The sequence below is a fragment of the Bemisia tabaci genome, chromosome 6 (assembly GCF_918797505.1).
Source record: "Bemisia tabaci chromosome 6, PGI_BMITA_v3".
NCBI lineage: Eukaryota > Metazoa > Arthropoda > Insecta > Hemiptera > Aleyrodidae > Bemisia > Bemisia tabaci.
Genome location: NC_092798.1, coordinates 3,166,146 through 3,188,096, shown reverse-complemented (window position 1 = coordinate 3,188,096; position 21,951 = coordinate 3,166,146). Strand labels below are relative to the sequence as shown.

At 40.5% G+C, this 21,951-nt stretch overlaps 1 protein-coding gene across 1 annotated transcript in view; it reads left to right on the top strand.

Moving 5' to 3' along the window:
* Window positions 1-21,951, top strand: part of nAChRalpha6 (nicotinic acetylcholine receptor alpha6) — a 546,969-nt gene that overhangs the window by 401,044 nt on the left and 123,974 nt on the right. The window contains exon 6 of the mRNA XM_072301760.1: window positions 6,070-6,145. Coding sequence (XP_072157861.1) covers window positions 6,070-6,145 — 76 coding nt within the window. The remainder of the gene's footprint in view (window positions 1-6,069; window positions 6,146-21,951) is intronic.

Genomic DNA, 21,951 nt, shown 5'->3' with positions numbered 1-21,951 from the left:
AGAGAATAATGACCATTGTCAGAAAATCTGAGAAACCGGGGAAAGTCGCGGAAAAATGTAGTAAACAAGTGGCGGAATAGCATGTTACATGATACAAAATGTGTCATAGTTAAATCGTCGGACTCAGTGGCGGTTTTGCAAGTTGACAACACTATTTCTCCTCCAATTAAATCCATTAAAAATATCGATTTAGGTGAGGCGAGCTGCATTCGATTGTTTTTCATACATTTAAATGGAGGAAAAAAGTGTTGCCGATTTTTAAAGAATCGCCACTGGTCGGACTGCAAGAGATTGTTTTACGGCCCATTAGGTGTCTTTATTCGATTATAAGGGTTTTCTGAAGAGTATCACAGCCGTGACCGCCAATATTTTTTTTAGAAAATAGTTGTTTTATTTGAATGTAGGCAACATTTAAGAACCAAAATTTTAGAAATTTAGGGCCCATAATTCATGGCGCCAAATTCATTTATGGCCTTAAAACATGGAGATCTCATTGAAATGGAGTTTTAGAGTTGATCCTCAATCTTGCAAGATCACCTCTAATTTCTTCTCATCTTCAGATTACAATAATTTTGAGACCTTGGATGAAAACAGCGCTTAAAATTACGGGTAGAAGCATTTCTCTTGAGTTAGGTTCATAATTGTGCAAAACCAAGAGTTAGGAAAAACAATTTTCTCAAAATTTTGATGGGCTTTCTTTTGTCGAAAAATTACTCGAGGAAAAGTCTTATTTTGACCCAGAGAAAATGCTTCCGCAGTCTGATTGTTTCACTTTTAAATATTTGTATTTGCAGCATGTCTCTTATATACGTGCGAGTCGGAATGAAAATCTTAAAATTTGTATTTATCATCTCGTTTTTGCTGAAAAAGCACGTAATTCTATTAAAATCTGTCAAAGAAAACCTAGAAAAGTAGAGGAATCCACTCCTACAGGGACTACGTTAAGCAAAAAGGGACCAAGCCACATCAGCTGTTGCCAGATTTAATTGGACGATTTAATTTCTACCTTTAAGCGGTTGTGCGGATGTTTTTTCTCCAAATGTCAGTGGATTGCCTGCAAAGCACGAAGTAAAGTCCTTAAAATTTGGCAATATCTGATGTTGCTTGGTCCCCATATCTGCTTAACGCCGAGGACTTTGCCCTTTGTAAATTACTAGGCATGACTTTCCGGCTTTTCGAATTTAGATCCGGTGAGGCGTGTTTTTGCCCCTAGTGTCGTTTGATTTTTGCCCCCCCCCCCCATATCTTTTTTAACCGGATTGTGTGCGTGTATCTAGAGTGGGACTCTTCATTCTGCATGGATTTGCAGAGCTCGCATTTTTTGCGCAATCCAATTTTTTGTGAATAACACTTCGATTCAGAAACACTAGCTTTCCAATCGCGATGGGCCAATATTGGAGACGATCATCATAACCTTCTGGACTTATTTCTGCCGAGCAGATTTCAGTAATCTTCTCTCGACCATTCATACAAATTTAAACCTTGCGATCGAGGTATCACAGTATGTCGCGATTGGCGAGTGAATAGCGTGGCGGACTACTGCCAATTTCATCCTTGCGGCTCCCGTCAGACGTTAAAAAAATTGTAAATTTGTAACCCAAAGAAAGCCCAACCATAAAATACTAACCGTGCCTTTCACTGGAAAAAAAACACATTGGATCTAGAGTCCAGACTCTTGAAAACATTGACAAGAAAAATACTCTTGATTCAATTGGATTTTTGCTTGGATCAAAACGAAATCCGCTTAAATTAAGAGGCTTGGTTCTTGATTTAAGCTAGATTCTGATTGAATCAAGAGTACTTTTTCTTGTCGATGTGCTTAAGAGTCTGGACTCCAGATTCCATGTGTTTTTTTTTTCCAGTGTTTGATTACTTTGTGTTCTACTTCCCATATTAACACGACACAAAATATTTGTTATCTTCTCTGACTGTGTAGTCGTTCCTCATCGCAAAGTAGAGCGCAAACACACTCGTGGATCGAACTGTAGATGCTGCCGTGCTAAGGAAGAACGCCGTATGAACATTCGAGAGTTGCCAAATTTCCTTCGATAAAATGTTTATTTTTTAGGAATGTTTTGAATGTTTTTCCTTTATATGTTCAGAATCTTTCGGTAAAATTGCGAACTAAAATATCTGAAAAATTAGGAGGAAAATATTCATAAATTTACCAGGAAATTCGCGCTTTATCAAATGAAATTTGGCTACGCCTGAAGCACTAAAAAACGGTCTAGTTAGTACAACTGACGAGCCACAGGCCAAAGTCAGCTTCAAAAAGACATATTTTTAAAGTACACTGGAAAAAAACACATTGTATCTAACACTTAAAAAAAGCATATAAAAGGCATAAAATATGCGAGGTAACTTGAAACACAGAAATTCATGACATGCCTTATTTAGGAATGCGATTCACTTGAGTTAGGTTCGAACCTAAGAATACAACTATATCAACTTGGTTGTATTGCACAGTATCACACGCATTTGAAGGCGCTTTATGTTGGTCCGACCGCGACCTTCCAAGAGTAGAGTCTTGATGTGTTCACTTTAAGTGCTGCTTGCGCTGCATACGTTGGATGCAAAACGGATTATCGGTGTTACAAATGTTAAATGTTACAATATTAAATGCCTCTATGTGCATCAAATACACTGGGGAAAAAACACATTGGATCTAGAATCCAGACTCTTAAAAACACCGACAAGAAAAAATACTCTTGATTCAATCAGATTTAAGCTTAAATCAAGAACCAAGCCTCTTAATTTAAGCTTATTTCGTTTTGATTCAAGCAAAAATCCGATTGAATCGAGAGTATTTTTTCTTGTCAATGTTTTCTAGAGTCTGGACTCTAGATCCGATGTGTGTTTTTTTTTTCTAGTGTCCCAGAATGGACCAGTCTTCCGGGCTGAGGAAAAACGCCGTATGAGTCTTTAGATGTTGCCAGATTTGCTTCGTTAAAAACCGAGTTTTCTTGGAAAAATGCCAACATTTTCTTTCAAAATTTTCAGACAATTTTGTTAGCAATTTCATCTAAAATATCTGACAATTTCAGGGAGGAATATTCATTCTTGTCAATGTTTTCAAGAGTCTGAGCTCTAGATCCAATGTGTTTTTTTTCCAGTGAGGTTCATACGGCGTTCTTCCTAACTACGGGAGGATTCTCCTGAGCATGGGAGGGTAGGTCTCGGGGAGAATCGAAGGAGCCTGGCGTTCGGGGCCGATAAAGTTGAGAAGTGAGGCCGGGGCATGAATAACAATAAATCATGGGCCAAGATAGAGGGGCAAAGGGGGGGGGGGGTGATGTCTATTTATCCGAAATTAAGTAGCTGTTGAAGTTTTGCACTCGAGTCGTCGGAGCGTGACTAACGCGCCCGATGCACGATGCGCGATGCGAGACGAGAGAGAAGGGGAGAGGGGAAGGAGAGAGACAATCCGAAGCGAGGAGGATCCTGGATAATAAAAATGATGCAGGATACACTTGTTGATCGCCGTGAAAAAGTTTCCAACCCTAGGAATTCATTCGCCAAGGCGCACAGTTTTTCCAGTTTTCCCGGAGGGGAACCAAGTTGCGGGGGAAACAAGCGGTGTGCTCGTCAGCGGCGCATCCAGCAATTTGGCAACACCGGGTTTCCTCTATTTAAACGTATGTTAAATAATCGATTCTTGTTGGAGCAGCTGGCCCCTCCAAGAATCGATACATTTCCTTAGGTTTGAATGGAGTAAAACATGTTGGCAATCGCTGGATCCGCTAATGGTGTTCGTTTTGGATTTGGCCGGAGCCATGCCAAAAGCAGGGTTGCCACAGTCAGGAAATGTGAGGGAATTCTAAAAATTCGGTAAAACCTGGATATGTTAGGGAAAATGACGAAAATTTTAGAAACGAATTGAGGGGCTGAAAGAGGCCAAGGCGTATAAGTTTAGTTTTTGCTGAACGCACGCAAATATGTGTTTGAAGTTTCGAAATTACATGGATCCTTATGGCAAAAAGAAAGTTCAAACTGACTTTTTGATGCTTTAAATTGGAATTTGTCAGCGATTTTTATCACAAATTATGCACTAAGTGAAATCATTAAAATCTTAATTTTGTCAAAAACTGCACTTGTGCGCCTTGTTCCCCAAGCCTCTCAATTGTCAAGTCACCTTGATTTGCCATCGAGAATGGGTTTGACGTTTCGAACAACAAATTTTGCCCGTAAACGATTTCTATATATGTATTTTTAGCCATCTAACATATCTTCAATTGTCAGGGAATTTCACTAGAATGCGTCAGGGAAATCAGGGAAATGTCAGGAAATTCCATCTCTTAAATTACGTGGCAACCCTGCAAAAGAAACTACATATTGATGGCAAGATTGCGAAACCACGTATCTCCGTCTGCAATATTGCAGACTTCCAGTCATACTTCCGTCTGTAATTGGAATACTACTCAGCGTCAATTTTTAAAAACTTCCATGATTCTTCTTCTCTGAGTGAAGAAAACTCTGTGAAAACCTCGAGGAATGATATCCATATATTCTCCCTAAAAAGAAAAACAGGAAAGAAAAAAAAATTGAGAGCGGAGATTTTCAAACATATGGAGATACGTGGTCTGGTGGTTGCACCATCGATGTGCTGCATTGTGGAGAAAATGTATTTTTCATGAGGAGAAGTTGGCAACGTCCGGACTTTGATACGGCGTTTTTCCTTAGCACGGCAGAACATTAGGGGGATTATAAGCCGGCTCTCGAGGGATTTCTCCCGTGCGATTGTCGCACGTGGTCGCGGATGGCCTTGAGGTCTTGGGGGGGAGGGGGTTGCTTCCTCGAAGGGGTCGTAGACGTGCTGTTTCGGGGGCGCCCGGGACCCCAGAACGTGGCCAATTCGCCCTTCGTGGTTCAGCGGGACAGCAAAATCGTGATTGGTCTAAGCTAGTGTTCTTCATCCAGGTGGCGAACCTTTGAATATCAACCACCAGAGAGTGAACTAAGCCCGGTTAAATAAAACAGATTTGGGCAATATTAGGTCAATATTTGCGCATCGATCTTGTTTTCATCGGCCTAAGGTGATTCCAAATGATCTAGCGATCAGATCCGCCACCACGTTTCGCTCCTACACGGTTTTTGTCTTTGAAAAGCAGTAATTTCACCAAATTTTGCAAGTAGATTGTGCGATTTTTTCTATGCAATTAAGAATTTTCGCGGATGAGTTAGAAATTGTAGTTCCTAATTTCAAAATGAAGTCCAAGTTCGCAATGTACAAGTCATGCAAAAGAGTAACCCATACCTTGTACGAGCATCAAGTGGTATTACATCAAACTTGTGAAGATTGATTGTAATATCGAAAACTTCCATAAGCTCATTGACTGGTCGTGTAAGAGTGAGATGTCATAACGGTATCTCTTCCTATCTTACACAATAAGTCAATAGACGACATCCGTCATAGTAGTTACCGATACCACACATATTCTTGTCATACTATACTCAGTATTAATGCTACTTTATGTTATGGATTAGTCCCCTACATTAACTTGAACTTTGCGATAATTATTGATTCTTTAAGTCATAAACTGTGTAGCAGCACCGCAGATCACTTAAAATCGTGTCCACGCTGAGAATGAACCGAAAGTGAGGGCACTATGGATAAGGGCCCGAGGTACTTTTACCACCGCTCCCCGTTTTTGAAAGTTTACTTTTTTTGGTGGCAATTTTAGTCAATTTTAATTAATTTAAGATCATCCTAGAATATTTTTGAAATTTCGCCCCCTACCTCTTTCCCGCAAGTAAAGTCTGTATACGTTCCAAAAAACTTTTGCCAACCTCCGTCCCAATATTTGGCTATCGTAACGCCATCTTTTCTGAGAATAACAGTCATCTAACATTTATTTAGTATTTTTCCAATATTTTGCCAGTACTTGTTTAATATCTATACTTTCATGTTCATCCATGATCTGAATATCAATATTTTTTAAATGAAGTTATTTAAATACGGATCTTATCATTTATCGTTAGGTGTAAAAGTTAAACTTCCTACGGGGGTAATTTTAAGACGGCATACTTATGGAACCCATAACTAATCATGTGTTTTCTCTAAATTTTTAGCTCGACCTTCAGCTGAAATCCGAAGAGGGTGGAGACCTGTCAGACTTCATACCGAACGGAGAATGGTACTTATTAGGTGAGTTTTATCCCTTTTTTTCGTAGTCCTTTACCAGTGTGCTTTCTGTTGATTTATACCGTGTTGCAAGCTCACGTCCTCAAAGCTCATAAGTCGGTTGCACGAGTACGTCGCGTTCAGCAGTCGCCGATTATTCAATGGCTCGGGATTGGAATGAATTGCATACAGGAGTGGAATGCATCACTCATTGATCCAGAAGAAATCTCAACCCTTACTCTCTTGTAACTTTTCCCAGACCGCTCTCAATGTGTTATTTCTCTTCATGTCGTGCAGTGACTCTGAATCTTATTTTCGACAGACACGTAGCATTTTTCAGCGACATGTTGCTGAAAAGCTTCCATTTTTTAAACAGAAATAATGTTGGTTTAAGATTGAAATGTCCCATAAAAACTATATCATCCTCTATTCTGCCGTGCTAAAGAAGAGTATCGTATGATCATTCGAGGGTGCTCAAATTTTTTTCCGATATTATTTTTGAAGAGTGGTATGAATATTTTCTCTTGAAATTGTCAGGTAATATAGATCTAATTACGAATGAAACGCTCTGAAATATTCGAAGGAAAATATTCACCGGAAAATGCATTTTTTATTAGAGGAATTTTCTCAACGTCTGAAGATTTATACGGCGTATTTCATGAACACATCAGTCTTATGATAGTTACACAAAACGCACCTAGAATAGAAGAGATAGGCACAACCCAAGACATGACTTCAGAAAGCCATTGAGCCAAGGACATATTTCATCTTACGTGCAAATTTTAAGTTTCAACTTTTAATGTAGAAAACTCCTTTGAGCGCACTCCTCCTCAAGTGCGCATGCATAAACGTGTCTTGCCTATAATCTTCCCGTTTATTGCTGTGGTTTCAAGAAATTTCAGGATCACGCATCCTCTCAATCTCATGTTAAACACGATCGGAACTGCTGCAATTTCAAGGGTTTTGTTATGGATGCACTCGAGCAAATGTTGTTATTTGACCTGCAGGGCTTTAATTTGCTTCCCCCAATAAATTGAAAGCTATTTCGTATCTGCTCTCTGTTCGCCTCGAGCCATAACTCACTGCATATTGCATTCTGCTATGACGGTAGCCTTTGAATGTAAAGCAGTAAATTTTGTCGCAATATCGTTCGGCGGAAACGGACTGTATCAAAACTGAAGCATCCACAATATACGCTCCCTCGTCACGAATTACTCGTACTGAGAAAACGTCGGCTGTTTTAGATTTATTTAAGTCTTCCTTAGAAAAAGGAGTTAGGATTTTCGAATTCATCGACTGAATCCCGGTCCCTGAAAAAATTATGCTTCAATCAAATCACGATATGGAGACGTACATAATCAAATGAAGGCGTTGAATTCAGAAAAGCCATTTCTTGGTTACGAAGTTTCAAAATCTCCCCTGGTAGTTTTTATTTTAGAGAGGAAACTATTAGGTGAATTTTCTGGAATATTACGTTTTTTACACTGTGAAATCATGCAAGATTTTCAATGTAAGTTACAACAAATTACATACATTTGTTTAATCATATTGGATGAAACGTTAGTAGAGATTTTGAGACACTACAACCAAAAAATGTCTTTTTTGCACCCTGCGCTTCAATGAGTCTGTTGCACTGGTCACAGAATCGTGCAACTATTCGTGCTCCAGGGCAGTGCTGATTGCCTAAACGCAAAATTGCAGGCTTTTTAGAGGATCACATAATTTATCCGGTTCAATCCATTGCTGCAATGACCTATGACAACGAAGTGTGGCGATGGGTTAGTTGCGCTGGTCATAGAATCGTGTTTTGATGTTTGGTTCTCGTAGATTAGCTAAAAATAATAAGACCTATCCCAACAGCAAATTCAATATTAACCGAGATATCAGCCTTTGAAAAAGTCGGTTTCTGACGACATCCACCGCGGCAGTGACACCCGTGGTTTCTTCCACCCTGCTTTCATCAGTCGGTGTGACGCACATTTACACTGGTTACTGAACGTGAAACTCGGATGATAGCGAGACAACCAGTGGAAATGTGCGTCACACCGATAGATGAAAGCAAGTTGGAAGAAACCAAGGGTGTCATTGCCGCGGTGGATGACGTCAGAGACCGACTTTTTCAAAGAGTGTTATATCGGTTAATTTTGAACGCAGAAAGTTGTTGTTGGCACAGATCTTATTATTTTTAACTGAATTACCAGAACCTTCCATCAGAATGCGATTCTGTGACCAGCGCAACTGACCCATCAAAGGTGCTTTTATAACCAAACGGATCTCTAGACTGGGGAAACAATTCAATTTCCCAAGAGGTTTTTGTATGTATGTATAAGCCGCTTTTACGGCGCGCTAGGGAGCTCTGCGACGCCTACTCTCCACAGGAATCTGTCATGGTAGAGATCCTCCGGAAGCTGGCATCTCTCCATCTCTTTACGGATGCCCTCTACCCACCGTTTGGCTGGACACCCTCTCCATCGCCTACCTGGGGTGACCCACTCCAACACCTTCTTCGGCAACCTGGTATCAGCCATTCTCTGCACATGCCCATACCATACCAATTGCTTGGTCATGATATCGTGCACAATCGTCCCCTCAACGCCCATTATCTCCCAACAGGTTTTCTTTTTGAAAATTTCCAAAAGCGTATCCTTGAATCCAGAGGCGAATATTTCTAACAGTGTAATATGCTGAAGTAGAGCTTGGAAAAGATTTAGAACGCATGAAATACGAGACGCTTAACATTGAATTTTTTGCTGCCACCGCCTCCTCCTTTAAAGGAAAATAATCGATTTATAAGCGTGTAGTCTATCCAACCGGATGTAAAAATCATTTTAGCGTGAATTAACGACTGTACAAAGCACTCTGAGAGGCAAGATCAGTTTGATGTTTCATAATTGGACGTGTTTCAATCAAACGGAACTATGTGCATTATGACATGAGCCCTGCTATGCACATATTCTAATGGGTCTCAGGGCCCATGTCTTAATGCACATAGTTCCGTTTGATAGAAATACGTCCAATTTTAACAGGATAGCAATATTAATCTCCAATTTGGAGTGAGCCGAGGACGGAAGATAAACGAGAAATCTTGTCGGGGAATGGTCAGCTCTTGGTAGCTGTCCGTCTTGGCTCTTTAAAATGTTTATGGATGATCGGACGGAAGGAGAGGCCGTTGGCGGCGAGATCAAAGGCGTGTTTGCGTTGCAAGCCGAAGCTGGAGCCGGCGTTAGCGTTTAAGCCCTCTCAGTTTTTTACGCCAATAATATATCGACGAATGCGCTCAAGAGCCGGAGCTCTCCAATTCGAGTGGAGAGACTTCAAGATGGGTGATTCAGGGCCTTTGAACAGCTAAGAACTCCCCGGCACGGCCGATTCGCCGTCCCAGCGCGCTGTTTCCATGTCGTACACTGGAAAATGCCTTAAAAAACTCACTAATTTGAGGCCAGATGCTTTGTGTGAAGGGAAAAATCCGTGTGAATATTCTTTAATAATAAAAATCGTTAAGAAATACTTTTCAAAAACTCTCAGAAAAATGTCAAAAATTATTTTTTAGGAAGCATTCGTTGGTTTTTTTTTTTTCAATAAAAACTCAAGTTAAATCTGGTAAAATTTAAGGGACCTAAGGTCATATTCATTGTCGTTCCTTTGACTGTTCCTACCCTGAAAAAAAGATTGGTAGAATTTACCATTCCTTTACGCTGTATTTCAAATAGCGTGAAGGAATGGCAAATCCTACCAAGTTGTCCCAGAGTCGATACTTCCAGAGGAATGGTTACCTGAACCAGTATGTAGTAACGTTTACCTTTCCTCTGGCAGAATTGACTCTGAATTAACGCTGTGTGAAAAACAGCGTGAAGGAATGGTAAATTCCACCAATCTTTTTTTTCAGTGCACATCCTGCATCCGTCTTTTAGAAACTGGGGAAAACGACTTGATTCAAGCAAAAATGGACGTATTCCTATTAAATGGTAGAGACGTGTGGGAAATATGAGGTGTGCTCGTGATGCTATAAACGCCTATAGTTAGCCTGCTATGCAATCTGAGCTCTGGAAAGTCAAAATAGTTGCTCGGAGCGTTCCTTGATTTCCTGCTAAATGGTAGAGCCGAGTAGGAATTATGCGGTGTGCTTATGATGAGCTAGACGCCTTCAATTAGTCTGCTATGCAATCTGAGCTCCGGAGAGTTGGAATAGTTGCATCTCCCATTCAATGAATGATTGGATGTTACGAATGACGAATGGACGAAAGATGAATTATTTTTTTTTACTAGAAAACTTCATAGAGTAAAGTAAGGGAAATTACGGACTAGGATCTCTCGCATGGTTTGCCGTCAGTTAGTTGATTACTTTTCTCATTTGCCCATTGTAACCACCTGCTTCCACCAATAGGATCGCCCCATTTTCCCTTTCTCTTCATTGTCCAGCTCTTTTCGACCAATCCGGTGAGGACGGTTCGCGGCACGTTGCTGGACCATCAGCAGATCCAGAAAATTGGTAACATTGTTTTCTCTCCATTTAAACCTGTGCTGAATAATCGATTTTGTCGGAGCCCCTGGTCCCTCCAAGAATCGATACATTTTCATAGGTTTAAGTGGAAGGAAAACAATGTTGCCAACTCGCTATACAACCAGCAATCCGCCGTGCATGTACCTGCGAGCCGCGTATTGGTGCATTTTGTGCGATTACTCCGAAGCTCAGTTTCCTTGATTCAGTGTATCTGCGCGAGCATTTTAAGTCCGAATTTGTCTCAAACTGACGTAATTTTATGAATATTTTCGAGAATGGGATCAAATGGGATGCTTATTGACTGAATGCCTCTTCGCACAACAACAGGACGCGAATTGGTACCAAATATAATAATAATAATAATTTATTTTATTTTATTTGTAAATGCACATTTATAACGGCGAAAACAAATATTTCAAATTAGTTAGCTAATAACTCTCCGTAGTAGCTCTAACTACGGGCTAAATAAGCCCGTAGTTAGAGCTACAAGTGTTCCGTGCTAAGGAAGAACATTATGAACGCTATGAACATTCGAGAGTTGCTAAATTTCCTTCGATAAAATGTTCATTTTGGAAAGTTAGGAATATTTTCTCTTGACATTTTCAGGACTTTCCAGTGGAATTGTGCGCAAAGTTATCTGAACAACTATAAGAAAAATACTCATAAGTTTACCAGGAAATTTGTGTTTTATCAAAGGAAAATTGGCAACACCTGAAGGTTCATATAGCTTTTTTCCTTAGCACGGCAGAGGTGCTTGAAGCTCCCATTCTAGTTTATATCAACTAGGTAAATGCTCTTAATTATGCACGAAATGGCAACATGAGAAAGCTGCGGGCCTCAGATGATGAAGCACGCCTCAAGTGCGTCTCAATACAACTCTCACGATTTCTCTACCCTTTGCCGCCGCACAGTGGAATGAGTCAATGGTGGACGTCGGACATTATGAGCAGTGGTGTGGCGTTCTTTCCGGTATATCGATTGATCTGCCATTTAAATCTATGGAAAAGGATCGATTATTTTATTTTTTTTTTATTTTTTACATAACATACATAAAGCCACCATATGGGGCTATTGTACTAGTCAACATGGTATTTAGTTACAAAAAAGACGTTAAAACAAATTTATCTTATAATAAATTTATAACCTGCAATAACAGCAAGTTGGAAAACAGAGAGAGTGAATACCGTGAGTTATCAATACTAGAACATTAAGTTAGGAAGTTAAGCAGTGGTGAAAAACTCAGAGAGATCTTGAAAGGATTCAGCCAAAAGAAACGATTTCAAATGTGAAAAAAATTTGCTGATCTCTGAGTTCTTAAAGTGAAGTCTAATATTTAGAGGGAGAGCATTGAACAGCTGAATAGAAGCAAACTTAACACTGTTTTCAGAAATTTTGTACTTGGTGGAATTGTTGGGGATGAAGAAGTGTCTGCTGTTGTAGTTGTGTGTGGGAAATAGATCAGCCGGCTTTATTATTTCTCCTTCTACTGCATATTTAATACATTCATAGATGTATAAAGAGGTCACTGTAAACAGTCTCTCTGATGACATTATTTCTTCACAGTCACTTCCATATGGTTTGTTGTACATAATTCTAATGATCTTGAGGTGTTCTTTGGAAACACGTTTTGTAAAGGTGTTCGTTGCGAACGCCTTGATAATCGATTCTTTACTACAGTTTCAAATGGAGAAATATCAAACATCGATTCTTCATGCCACGCCACTGATTATGAGGCAACTTTCATTATTTCAAGTGCCATGTTGAGGATAATCGCCGTATGAGAATTCGATTGTCTCTCAATTCCCTCTCAGAAATATTTATTTTTGAAGAAAGTTATGATCACTATTTTTTGACATTTTCTGACACTTCAGATTAAATTGAGATTAAAATTCTTGTGACGAAACATGTATCAAAAGACTGAAATTCGATCCTTGTCTACTGGTCCATTATCCGTTGACTGAATGGGTGATTTCACGATAGCAGGAATAGCTAAAATGTGCAACACCTCAAAAGTAAAAGTGCACCAATTTAAACAAGCTTCAGTCCTCCATTTTAAAGGAACTAAACTTCCTTTTTCCAGCTTTGGCACGAACTACTTTGATTCAGTACAAAGTTATAGTGATTGACAAACAAGCCATTGTATCACAGATATCAGTGATATCACAGAAACCTCCCGCGGAACTGCTGGAGGTCCACGCAAACATGGTGGCACTGCCCTATTGTGTAGGTTACATAACCGACGTTCGAAAATCTTAAATAAAAGATGAAACTTGGCAATTCTTTGAGATATGAGGTGGAATTAATGCTGCCTTAAAAGTTTTCTAAACTTTGGGGACTTCCTGTTAGTTTGATAATATTAAATTGAGGATTCTGTGTAGTGTGTAATTAGTGTTACAGACCTAAAAATCACTGGTTTTAATATAAAATTAAAGTTTTCAATGTAGAAACAGCCGCCTGAATAGTAATGGTTTGTTCGAGAAGACTTCAGCGAACAATTTGATGACAGTTTTGAAACTCCCGGTTTCATCTGGCGAGATAAACACTGCACTTTATACATCTGCAAAAATATGTTGCCGAATGTGGCGACACTTCTTTCTAATGACTTTTCTCGCTTAAAAATAAACATTTTGGTTCGATGAACATTAGAGTCTCCTTTCGGCAAATTTTGCCAAAAAATTTATGATCAGTACTGACTTAGTAACGCAAATTGCTCTTTTGCTAAAAAATCGGGGTTGGCGACGCGTAATCAACATTTTCGGCCTCTAAAGTCTCATACCATTAAATACATCATAACTTTCCATACTTCTTAGCACGCATAAGTTCAGGGACATCATTCCTGTTGATTTGTAGACTTGGCTTCCAATCGTTTTGCCCTGAGTCGTTTATAACCCACGGCGACACGACTATTTCTTTTATCGTGAAATCTCTCACCTGTAATTCAGCGGCGCGCGGCGTGCTGCTAGCGCGAAACGCGCGCTGGCGCCTACAAACCTAACAGGGATACTTCACGCATTGCACGATCGGGCGCTGGCGCCTACAAACCTAACAGGGATACTTCACGCATTGCACGATCGGGCGCTGGCGCCTACAAACCTAACAGGGATACTTCACGCATTGCACGATCGCGCGCTGGCGCCTACAAACCTAACAGGGATACTTCACATATTCATAACCAGAACTGATTTACTAATGCAAACTGCTGTTCTGCTTCAAAAGTGGGGTTGGCGACGCGTAACCGACCGGATATTTTTGCCTTTAAAGTCCTATATTATTAAATACAATCACACCTTATCATACTTTTTAGCATTGACAAGTTTCGAGACATCATTCCTATTGATTTATCAACTTGGTTTTCAATTGTTTTGCCTTAAGTCGTTTATAACCCACGACGACACGACTGTTCTTTTTATCGTGAATTCAATCGAATAATCATAAAAGTTTGCGATTTTAGTTAAAAATCGTCTGTCCGATGCTCCGCCCACTGTGCGCGAGCGTCTCGACAGTAATTTTCATCACGCTTGATTCGAGCCATTTAGAAACCGTGATATCGAGAGTGCCTAGTCGCGTCTCGCCGTGAAAATCGCCGGCCGCCAGCAGCGGCTCCATCCTCGAATCGTTTATCGAACGACCTCAATCGATACATATCATTACTCGGATAGGAATCCATATCGATCTTTTCGATAGAGGTTCGACCATCGGCCGACAAAGTTCGAGTGCGGCTCCGCATTCTGCGTTTCCTTATCCGAGTTCCGCCGAGGAAACGCTGCTTATTATCAGAGTTTGTCGCATTTCATAAATTGGATTTTTAATCTTAATGAGACGCTCTTTTTTAATGAACACCCCCCCCCCCCCCCTCGAGAACCAACTAGAGCTGATTCAATAGAGAAGAAAGGCCCCGCTTCAATGAGCAAGGTAATAATGGCAGCGAGCAGAAAGGAGCCAACCTTTCCGCGATTCATTTTTGCGGAGGGAAAGTTTGAAGTTTTTATTATTAAATTAAGTCGTCCATTGACTTCAACGCCGGGTCCGGGTTTCAATGAAGTTTTGAGGGATTCAAATTTCGGCTTTCATGTTTTGGTACGAAGTAATTCAATTTGATTTAATTTAATTTGGTTTAGTTTTTTGACCTTGTGGGTTGGTTCTCGTCCGAGTAATCGAATGTGATAGCGTGGAGCAGATAATTTGTATTTACATTGGGCCTTTTCCAGGAGGATATATCCATTTATTAGAAAACTCCGGATTAAACTTGAGCGTTTCGAAGCTGGGTTTGGAGTAATTCTACAAGAGAAGCCCAGCAGGCTGCTTAAGTAAATTCAAAGACAAAACGATAGGCAAAGAAGACGAAAAGAAAATGAAGCGTACCTATTGGTTAAAGTGGGTGGTTAACATGGACAAAGAAGGTATATGTAAGTAAATAACTAACAGCAACCCACAAAAGACCCTATCCATTAGTTAGTTCATAACTTTCCCCTTACTCTATCTAAACCACCGGTTTTAACAGTTTCAACGAAAAAATCGCTTCATTTCCCGTTTGTCCTCTTTGTTTACAGCTCTTTTTTTTTTTTTTTTTTTTTTTTTTTTTTTAATGTCAAATATCAGCCTTTAGAGCTCGAAGCCCTTGCGGTTATCGCTTCAAGACGAAATGAACTGCCCTTCGAAATTTCCATAAATACTGAATGCACAACAATACTCGAGACTGTAGAGGCGCGCCCTGAGCGAGTGTTGCCGTTCAAAACGCCTTCAATTTGGGAAGTATGCAATTTGCTCTCCGGAATGTTCAAATAGTTGCTTGTCGCGTTTCAATGCTTTTGAACGAGTGTAAATGAAGGAGTTCCTCGAAACAGAGCTGAGCTAACTTTCTATCAAAACTGAGCCTGGAGTTATCCTGACATGCACCGCAAACATATATAATTATAGATCCTAAAGGTAGTTCAATATTTTCCCCCATAGCCTATAACAAACATCCATTTCAACCAAGAGGAACCTCGTCTCGTTTATCGATCATTTTCCATAAGTTTAAATGGCAGATCAATCGGCACATCGTAAAGCACGCCACGCCACTGATTTTAAGCAAAATTTGCCAAGCCATTTTCTCGCAAAAAATCGAATTCTTCCGTTAAATTTTGCAACCTTTGATTGGTGTTGCGTTCTTTAGAAACGACGAAATAAACAGTTGAGTCGGAAAGCCCTCAATCCGTCGGGCACGAGGCATTCCCATCTACGTCTCTCGCTCCAGTTCCAGCGAGCACCTCCTCGATAGTTGGACCTATTTAAATCAAAAGCAACTATATCTAGTCTAACATGAGCCCGGAGAACCATGAGAGTACATGCCATTCGGTGCTCTTGTCACAATATGGGTATAGTTCCTTTCGATTTAAATGCGTCCAGATGGAACGGAGCACTGTCACCCCAAGCGAAAACCACGCAGATACATACGGGATCCTGTTCCAGTTACGCGCGTTTGCAAAGCAGGGCAGAGCAGCGACGCATAACTAACGAAGGAAATGAGGTTGAAGTTTCCGAAGTTTTCTGCCGTTTCTTCTTGCTCTCGTTTCTTCTCCGGACCCTCGAGGGGGGGGGGGGTTCCCCTCCCCGCACTCTACGTCCATAGCGTTGTCATTTCAGGGTTAACTCTTTCCTAGTCCCTTTCTTGTCCAAATGGGGGTGTGTTGCAAACTTTTGCTGGAGAAAAAATAAGGGTTGTTTTCCTCGGAAATGGCTTTGAAATCACGATTTGCGCATTTGGAAAGTTTAAAATTGACTCCTAACCTCACAATTTGCGTTAGATATTTGTGTCTTTTTGAGCTAAGTGCCTCATGAAGATACCGACGAGTCAATGTTTTCCATAACTTCACACACAAAAAAAGTAGCTTGGATCATGCGTGATGATTCTTTAATTTGCCGCCAAGAATTTCTTTTATCTTGCTTTAAGCTGACTTTTCCTTGATACAAAAAAAATAATTTTCGGGTTAAGCAAAAAAGTAGCTTATATTAAGCAGAAAAATTCTTGATTTAAGAAGAAATATTTCTTGGCGGCAAGTTTAAGATCCTTTTTTTTCAGTGCTTGTGTAAAATTCAAAGTAGCCATCGTCACGTAAAACATTTTCGCCGAAGCCGTGAAAATCGACTGAAATAAAGCTGGTTCATTTGGGGTCTGTAACCTGTCAATAACCGCAAATCTCATGAAAATCGGCCCAATAGGATGGTTGGATCAACTTTGACAGTGAATGAAAAAGTGGCTCTAAGAGATTTCAGTAAAGTTTGTTTGCCGTTGTACGTTCTTGGAAGCGGGGAACTAAAAAAATCTCAGCTTTTTACGCACTTTGTGAATTTCAGACCTTTTCCGATGAAACCATGGGTTTTGAGTAAGAAGCACATGAGACAGCTCTTCTTCTCTCTCTCGAAGATTTGGCAACGGACAAATCCTCAGTTGTCATATTTCAGACCGATAGTGAAAGAGATTACGGTGCAGCGCTCTGGGGACTAGCAGCTCTTCGTAAACTTCGAAGCAGTCGTTGAAACTTCATCATTGTTTTTGAGGGTTTATCTTTTATGGATTCTTTTTATGGCACATGAAGCTAAGTTCAAATCACTAAATTTTACACTGAATTTAGACGCTCGGCTCGAGTCTAGACTCAACATCTCAGAATAGCTCCATAAAAGTGTCATGGAGGATGGATCTGTAAGTATTCCGCGAGAAATCCTTCGATAGAATGACACGATCCTGGATTTATTTACTTTGGCAGAATGTTATCAATTCCTTGTGATGAGAATCGTGAATTATTTTTATTGCTCGCAGTTTCCCTACCCTTGGGGAAGAAATTACAAGAGCCTCAGAGGGACGCTCAAGGTTTCACCGATGAAGACCGCAGCCATTTGCAACAGGTTTTTATATTTTTTCTTGGATTTATTTGCTAGTGCGCCCACGAAAAAATTATCTATTCGATTCATGATAGTTCCTGTAAATTTCAGGATTTCTCGACTAGATAAGTTGAAATTCTTGACTCAGGCTTTTCTAACGAGGTGATTCCTTTTCAACTTTATACCATTGAAATTAACTAATTCTCACAGAAATAGCGCTTTTTTAGTGAGGGTATTTTTTCCTCGAAAAATCCAATGTATTGATTCATACTGAATTTCATTTGTCATTCACCATCATCGTTCAAAAGTAAAAATCATAATTTTTCGCATGAATATATTGCAAGGTTATCTCAACGCGTAGTGTTTTTTTTTTTTGGGGGGGGGGGAGGGAGCTAGAGTTCTTATATGGGGAAAGTATACACGGACACGTCGAAATATGGAGATCCAATATGGAGATAAGGCCCAAGAGGGCAGTCAACCCTCTAACACTGAATACTTCAGAAAAATGCCACTCCCAATTTTTAGATTCCAAAATCAAACCGAAATGGCTAAGAATGTTCATGTATAAGCGTTCCTCCGCAAAAATGAGATAATTAATGCAAAATCTAAGTCGAATGCATGCTTCACAAACGGCAAATCGTAACAACGGTAATAATTCATCACTCTGGATAATTCGAACTTGGAGATTGGCAGCCCTTTTGGGCCGCAAAAGCTCAATGACCTAACCTTAAAATTTCCAACTTGTCCGTACTGTTCCCAAATAGGTACTCTATATGCAACTTATTTGTACTCAATGGATGTCCGTGTTGCATACACAAGAAGTTTAAGGCGCTCGCTGTGCGTTTTTTAAAGGCCTAGAATCCTAGATACACACGGCGATTAATGGCCGCGAGTGAAAGACGAAAGCCAATGGAGAGCCTTGATTTCGATACATCGACGTTTATCGAAATCAAGGCGCTCCATTGGCTTTCGTCTTTCACTCGCGGCCATTAATCGCCGTGTGTATCTAGGCCTTTATATCGGCGCTTTGATATAACTACTTATAGTAGATAGCTGGGCTTCGTCGATATGAAAGATCGGTTACCCTGCCTCGCAAATCTCACCTCCGAACAAGAGCCCCCTGTAGACGCATTCGCGGTAAAACACCGAACCACAATCGGAGGCAACAGGTCCTCCCCGAGAAGCAGGGGGGGGGGGGGGGGGGAGGCTAATGAAAAATGCTTAATGCACCGAGGCCTTTGAAAGGATCCGTTCCGCTTTAACTAATGGCTCATTTACAGCGCGTGTGACGCCTTGACGGCTCCGCCCCCCTCCCCCGCCATCCCCGCAAACAGCGGCCGGCTTTGAAAAGATAAAAATAAGAGGACATCGCGCCCGCTTTATTTACTTCCCATGAATACGGTCTTGCGCGAGCTTCCACCCCCCACCCCCACCCTCGGTCCCTAGACATCCCCCTCGCTTTATCTCGGGCGAACCGACCGGCTTTGAGCGCGGGAAAAATTACATTTAAATTAAGCGAACTCTTCCTCGCTACTACATTCCGCACGTACGAAACGTGGGCCGACTTCTGTCGCGCAGCGTTGCCGCATCGACGGAAAACGAGCCTTTGCAGGTGTCTGAAATGGTGTAATGGCCTGGTTACACGATCAAATTCCCGTCAAATTCCGATCAAATGGTGACTGGTGCGCACCATCTACCATCAAATTTCTGCGGCCTGCAAAAATTTGATGGTAGATGATGGAACTGTGGGGCTCATCCTTCATCTGATTTCCACACAACCGTGCTTATTTCATGCTTATTTCAATCAACACGCTGTTTTAATTAATTTTACTCATCAATATAGATAACTCTCGACCGCCATCTTGGTCATCATTTTGATCGGAATTTGACGGGAATTTAATCGTGTAATCAGGCCATAAAATCCATGGTTAAGAAAAAAGTATACTGGGTGAACTCTGCCGTGCTGTAGAAAAACGCCCTATGAACATTCCAGAGTTGTCAAATTTCCTCCGATAAAATGTTTATTTTTTAAGGAAAGCTATGAATGTTTTCCTTTGCAAAATCTGCATGACTCTAAATAGGATAATTTGGATACCTGAATAATTTAATGCTAGTCTGTCAGTATGCTTTCGTACGGATACTTTAATAATGGGTGTTTTAAAGTCGCAATCCAAATAATGTGGCTCAGCACATTCTGACAATTTTTTTATAATAAAGGCGGGTAGCATTGTTGGGCGCTTCTGGGTACCAGATGCGCCCTTTCCAGCCGTTCGACTCCCCCGATGTAACATGTACTATACTACATACCGTTTTGCCTTATGGGTAATGACGCCATTCTGGTACACCCGGGAAAATTTGATTTTTTTCTGCATCTGGTATTCGTAAAAGTTTTCGTGAAATGTTTTGCTTTTAAGCATAACAATCTCGCACGGACGTATTACCTGGTTAAACTATTTTGGGGCTTCGTCATGCTTAAATGCCTCATATTCGAGGTTGTAGTTTCAGATTGATTCGAAAAAATCACGAACAGTCACGTGATCTCTTCATTTTAGTGACGTATTACTGTGCTATTTTGTGATTGGTTCATTTTCTCGGCGCAGCATCGTCAAGCGTCAGCTGTTTGCGGCTCTGGGTTGAAGGTTTAAGGTTATGTCAGAGAGAATAGAAAGTTAGAGGCCCGACTCGATGCTAGGTAATTGAAACAGATGCGCTCGCAGCGCGCTCGCTGGCAACGTACGCAACTACTATTTTCTATTGTTTTCCAGAGACTAGCGGCGGGTATGTTGCTGCCGGACCACCTTCACGTAGGCAATTTGTTATACATCGTCCGTCCGCAATACTCTCGCTTGGCCGTATGAAAACGTTCCTCGCATGCGCAGTGTTAAAGAAGCGCCCTTCAACGCTTTGGCGTTGGAACTGCTTGTTTTAGAATCCAAGGGTTGTAACCCCATTTCACGATAACTTTACGTGCAATTGTGAAAGAAAGGTCGGCCAGCACTGTCTTGACAGACTCCTTCAATTACACCTGTTCGAAAACATTGAAATGCGACAATCAACTATTTGAACTCTCCGGAGTGCAAATTGCATCCTTCCCAAACTGAAGGAGTTTTGAACGGCAGCAGTCACTGAGAGCGGACCGCGCCACGGCGGCGATTGCAAGAGCTGTTGTGCATCCAACACGGAACAAAAACATATATACTTTCGTTGCAAGATAAATTCAGCAAATTTCGTCGTCCAAATCATGATCTTCGCTAAATTCTGAAGAGATAATTTGTACCTGAGTGCTTAAATTTGAATCGTGTCAATTGGCCGATGGTGACGTCTAATTGAACAAAATTTTGCAATTAGGAACTGAAATTCTGGCTCGGTTCAAAAAGAGCGTTTGTGTCATTTGCTCCCCTATAGACATATGTGCTTTCATGGATGTGCTATTGATTGTAGCTTCTAATTGCAAAATGTAGTCCGATTATATTAAGCCTATCAATCTTGTGACTTGGGTGGTTTCCAATGGGAGCTAGAGATCAATTAAAGTCCAAGATTTCTTGACGTAGCTTTTCCGAGGGTGAACGAAACAGACGGTAGTGAAATAGAACGGAATAGATTACTGCTAAGAAAGAACACCGTATGAACATTCGAGAGTTGCCAAATTTCCTTCGATGACATTTTTTTTTAAAACGAAAGTTATGGATATTTTACCGTAAGTTTTTCAGGGATTTTAGTTGAAATTGCGAACACAGTTATCTCAAAATTGGAAGGCAAATATTCATAAGATTACCAGGAAATTCGTATTTTATCAACAAAAAAATTGGCAACGCCTGAAGGTTCATACTGCGTTTCTCCTTAACACGACAGAATAGGACGGATTGTATTTGTACATAACCAGCGGAAGTTTCGCGGTTTTGTTGTCAGTCTTGGTTTTTCGCAGCTACTTGCGGGTTTCGCGGTTTTTCGTCACGCCACGATCATAAACTTCGTCGTGCATCCATTCATTGAAGTCGTTCCTTGCTTCCTCCTCCTTTCGAAAGTTTGAATCGGAACTTTGTCAGGAGCCCTACAAGGCGTCAAATTTATTGATTAATAAGACAAGCTAATTAACTGATTAACTACCCTCATATTTTCCTCCTTTTTGTTCTCTCATTGTTTAGAAATTTCAGATCATGTATTATTTTCTTTCAAGAAAAACTAATCAAAATGTTTCATTGCAATTTCGTTTTTTAAACGACGGAAGAAAATTTAGAGAAAATGTCAATCGAGACCATTGGGCAGGCCTTTAAGTCAATGAAATATGAATTGAGATATAAAACGTTCCTGTGTTAGATACGCAGTTTTCTACCATATGTATTGACTTTTAGAATTTTAAGAATGACTCATTGAAGTTAAGATATTCTCACACGCATGATTTGTGGCTTGTTTGTATATGGATAAGTTGAATATCTCTGAGATACAGAAACGAACGTATATTCTGTAT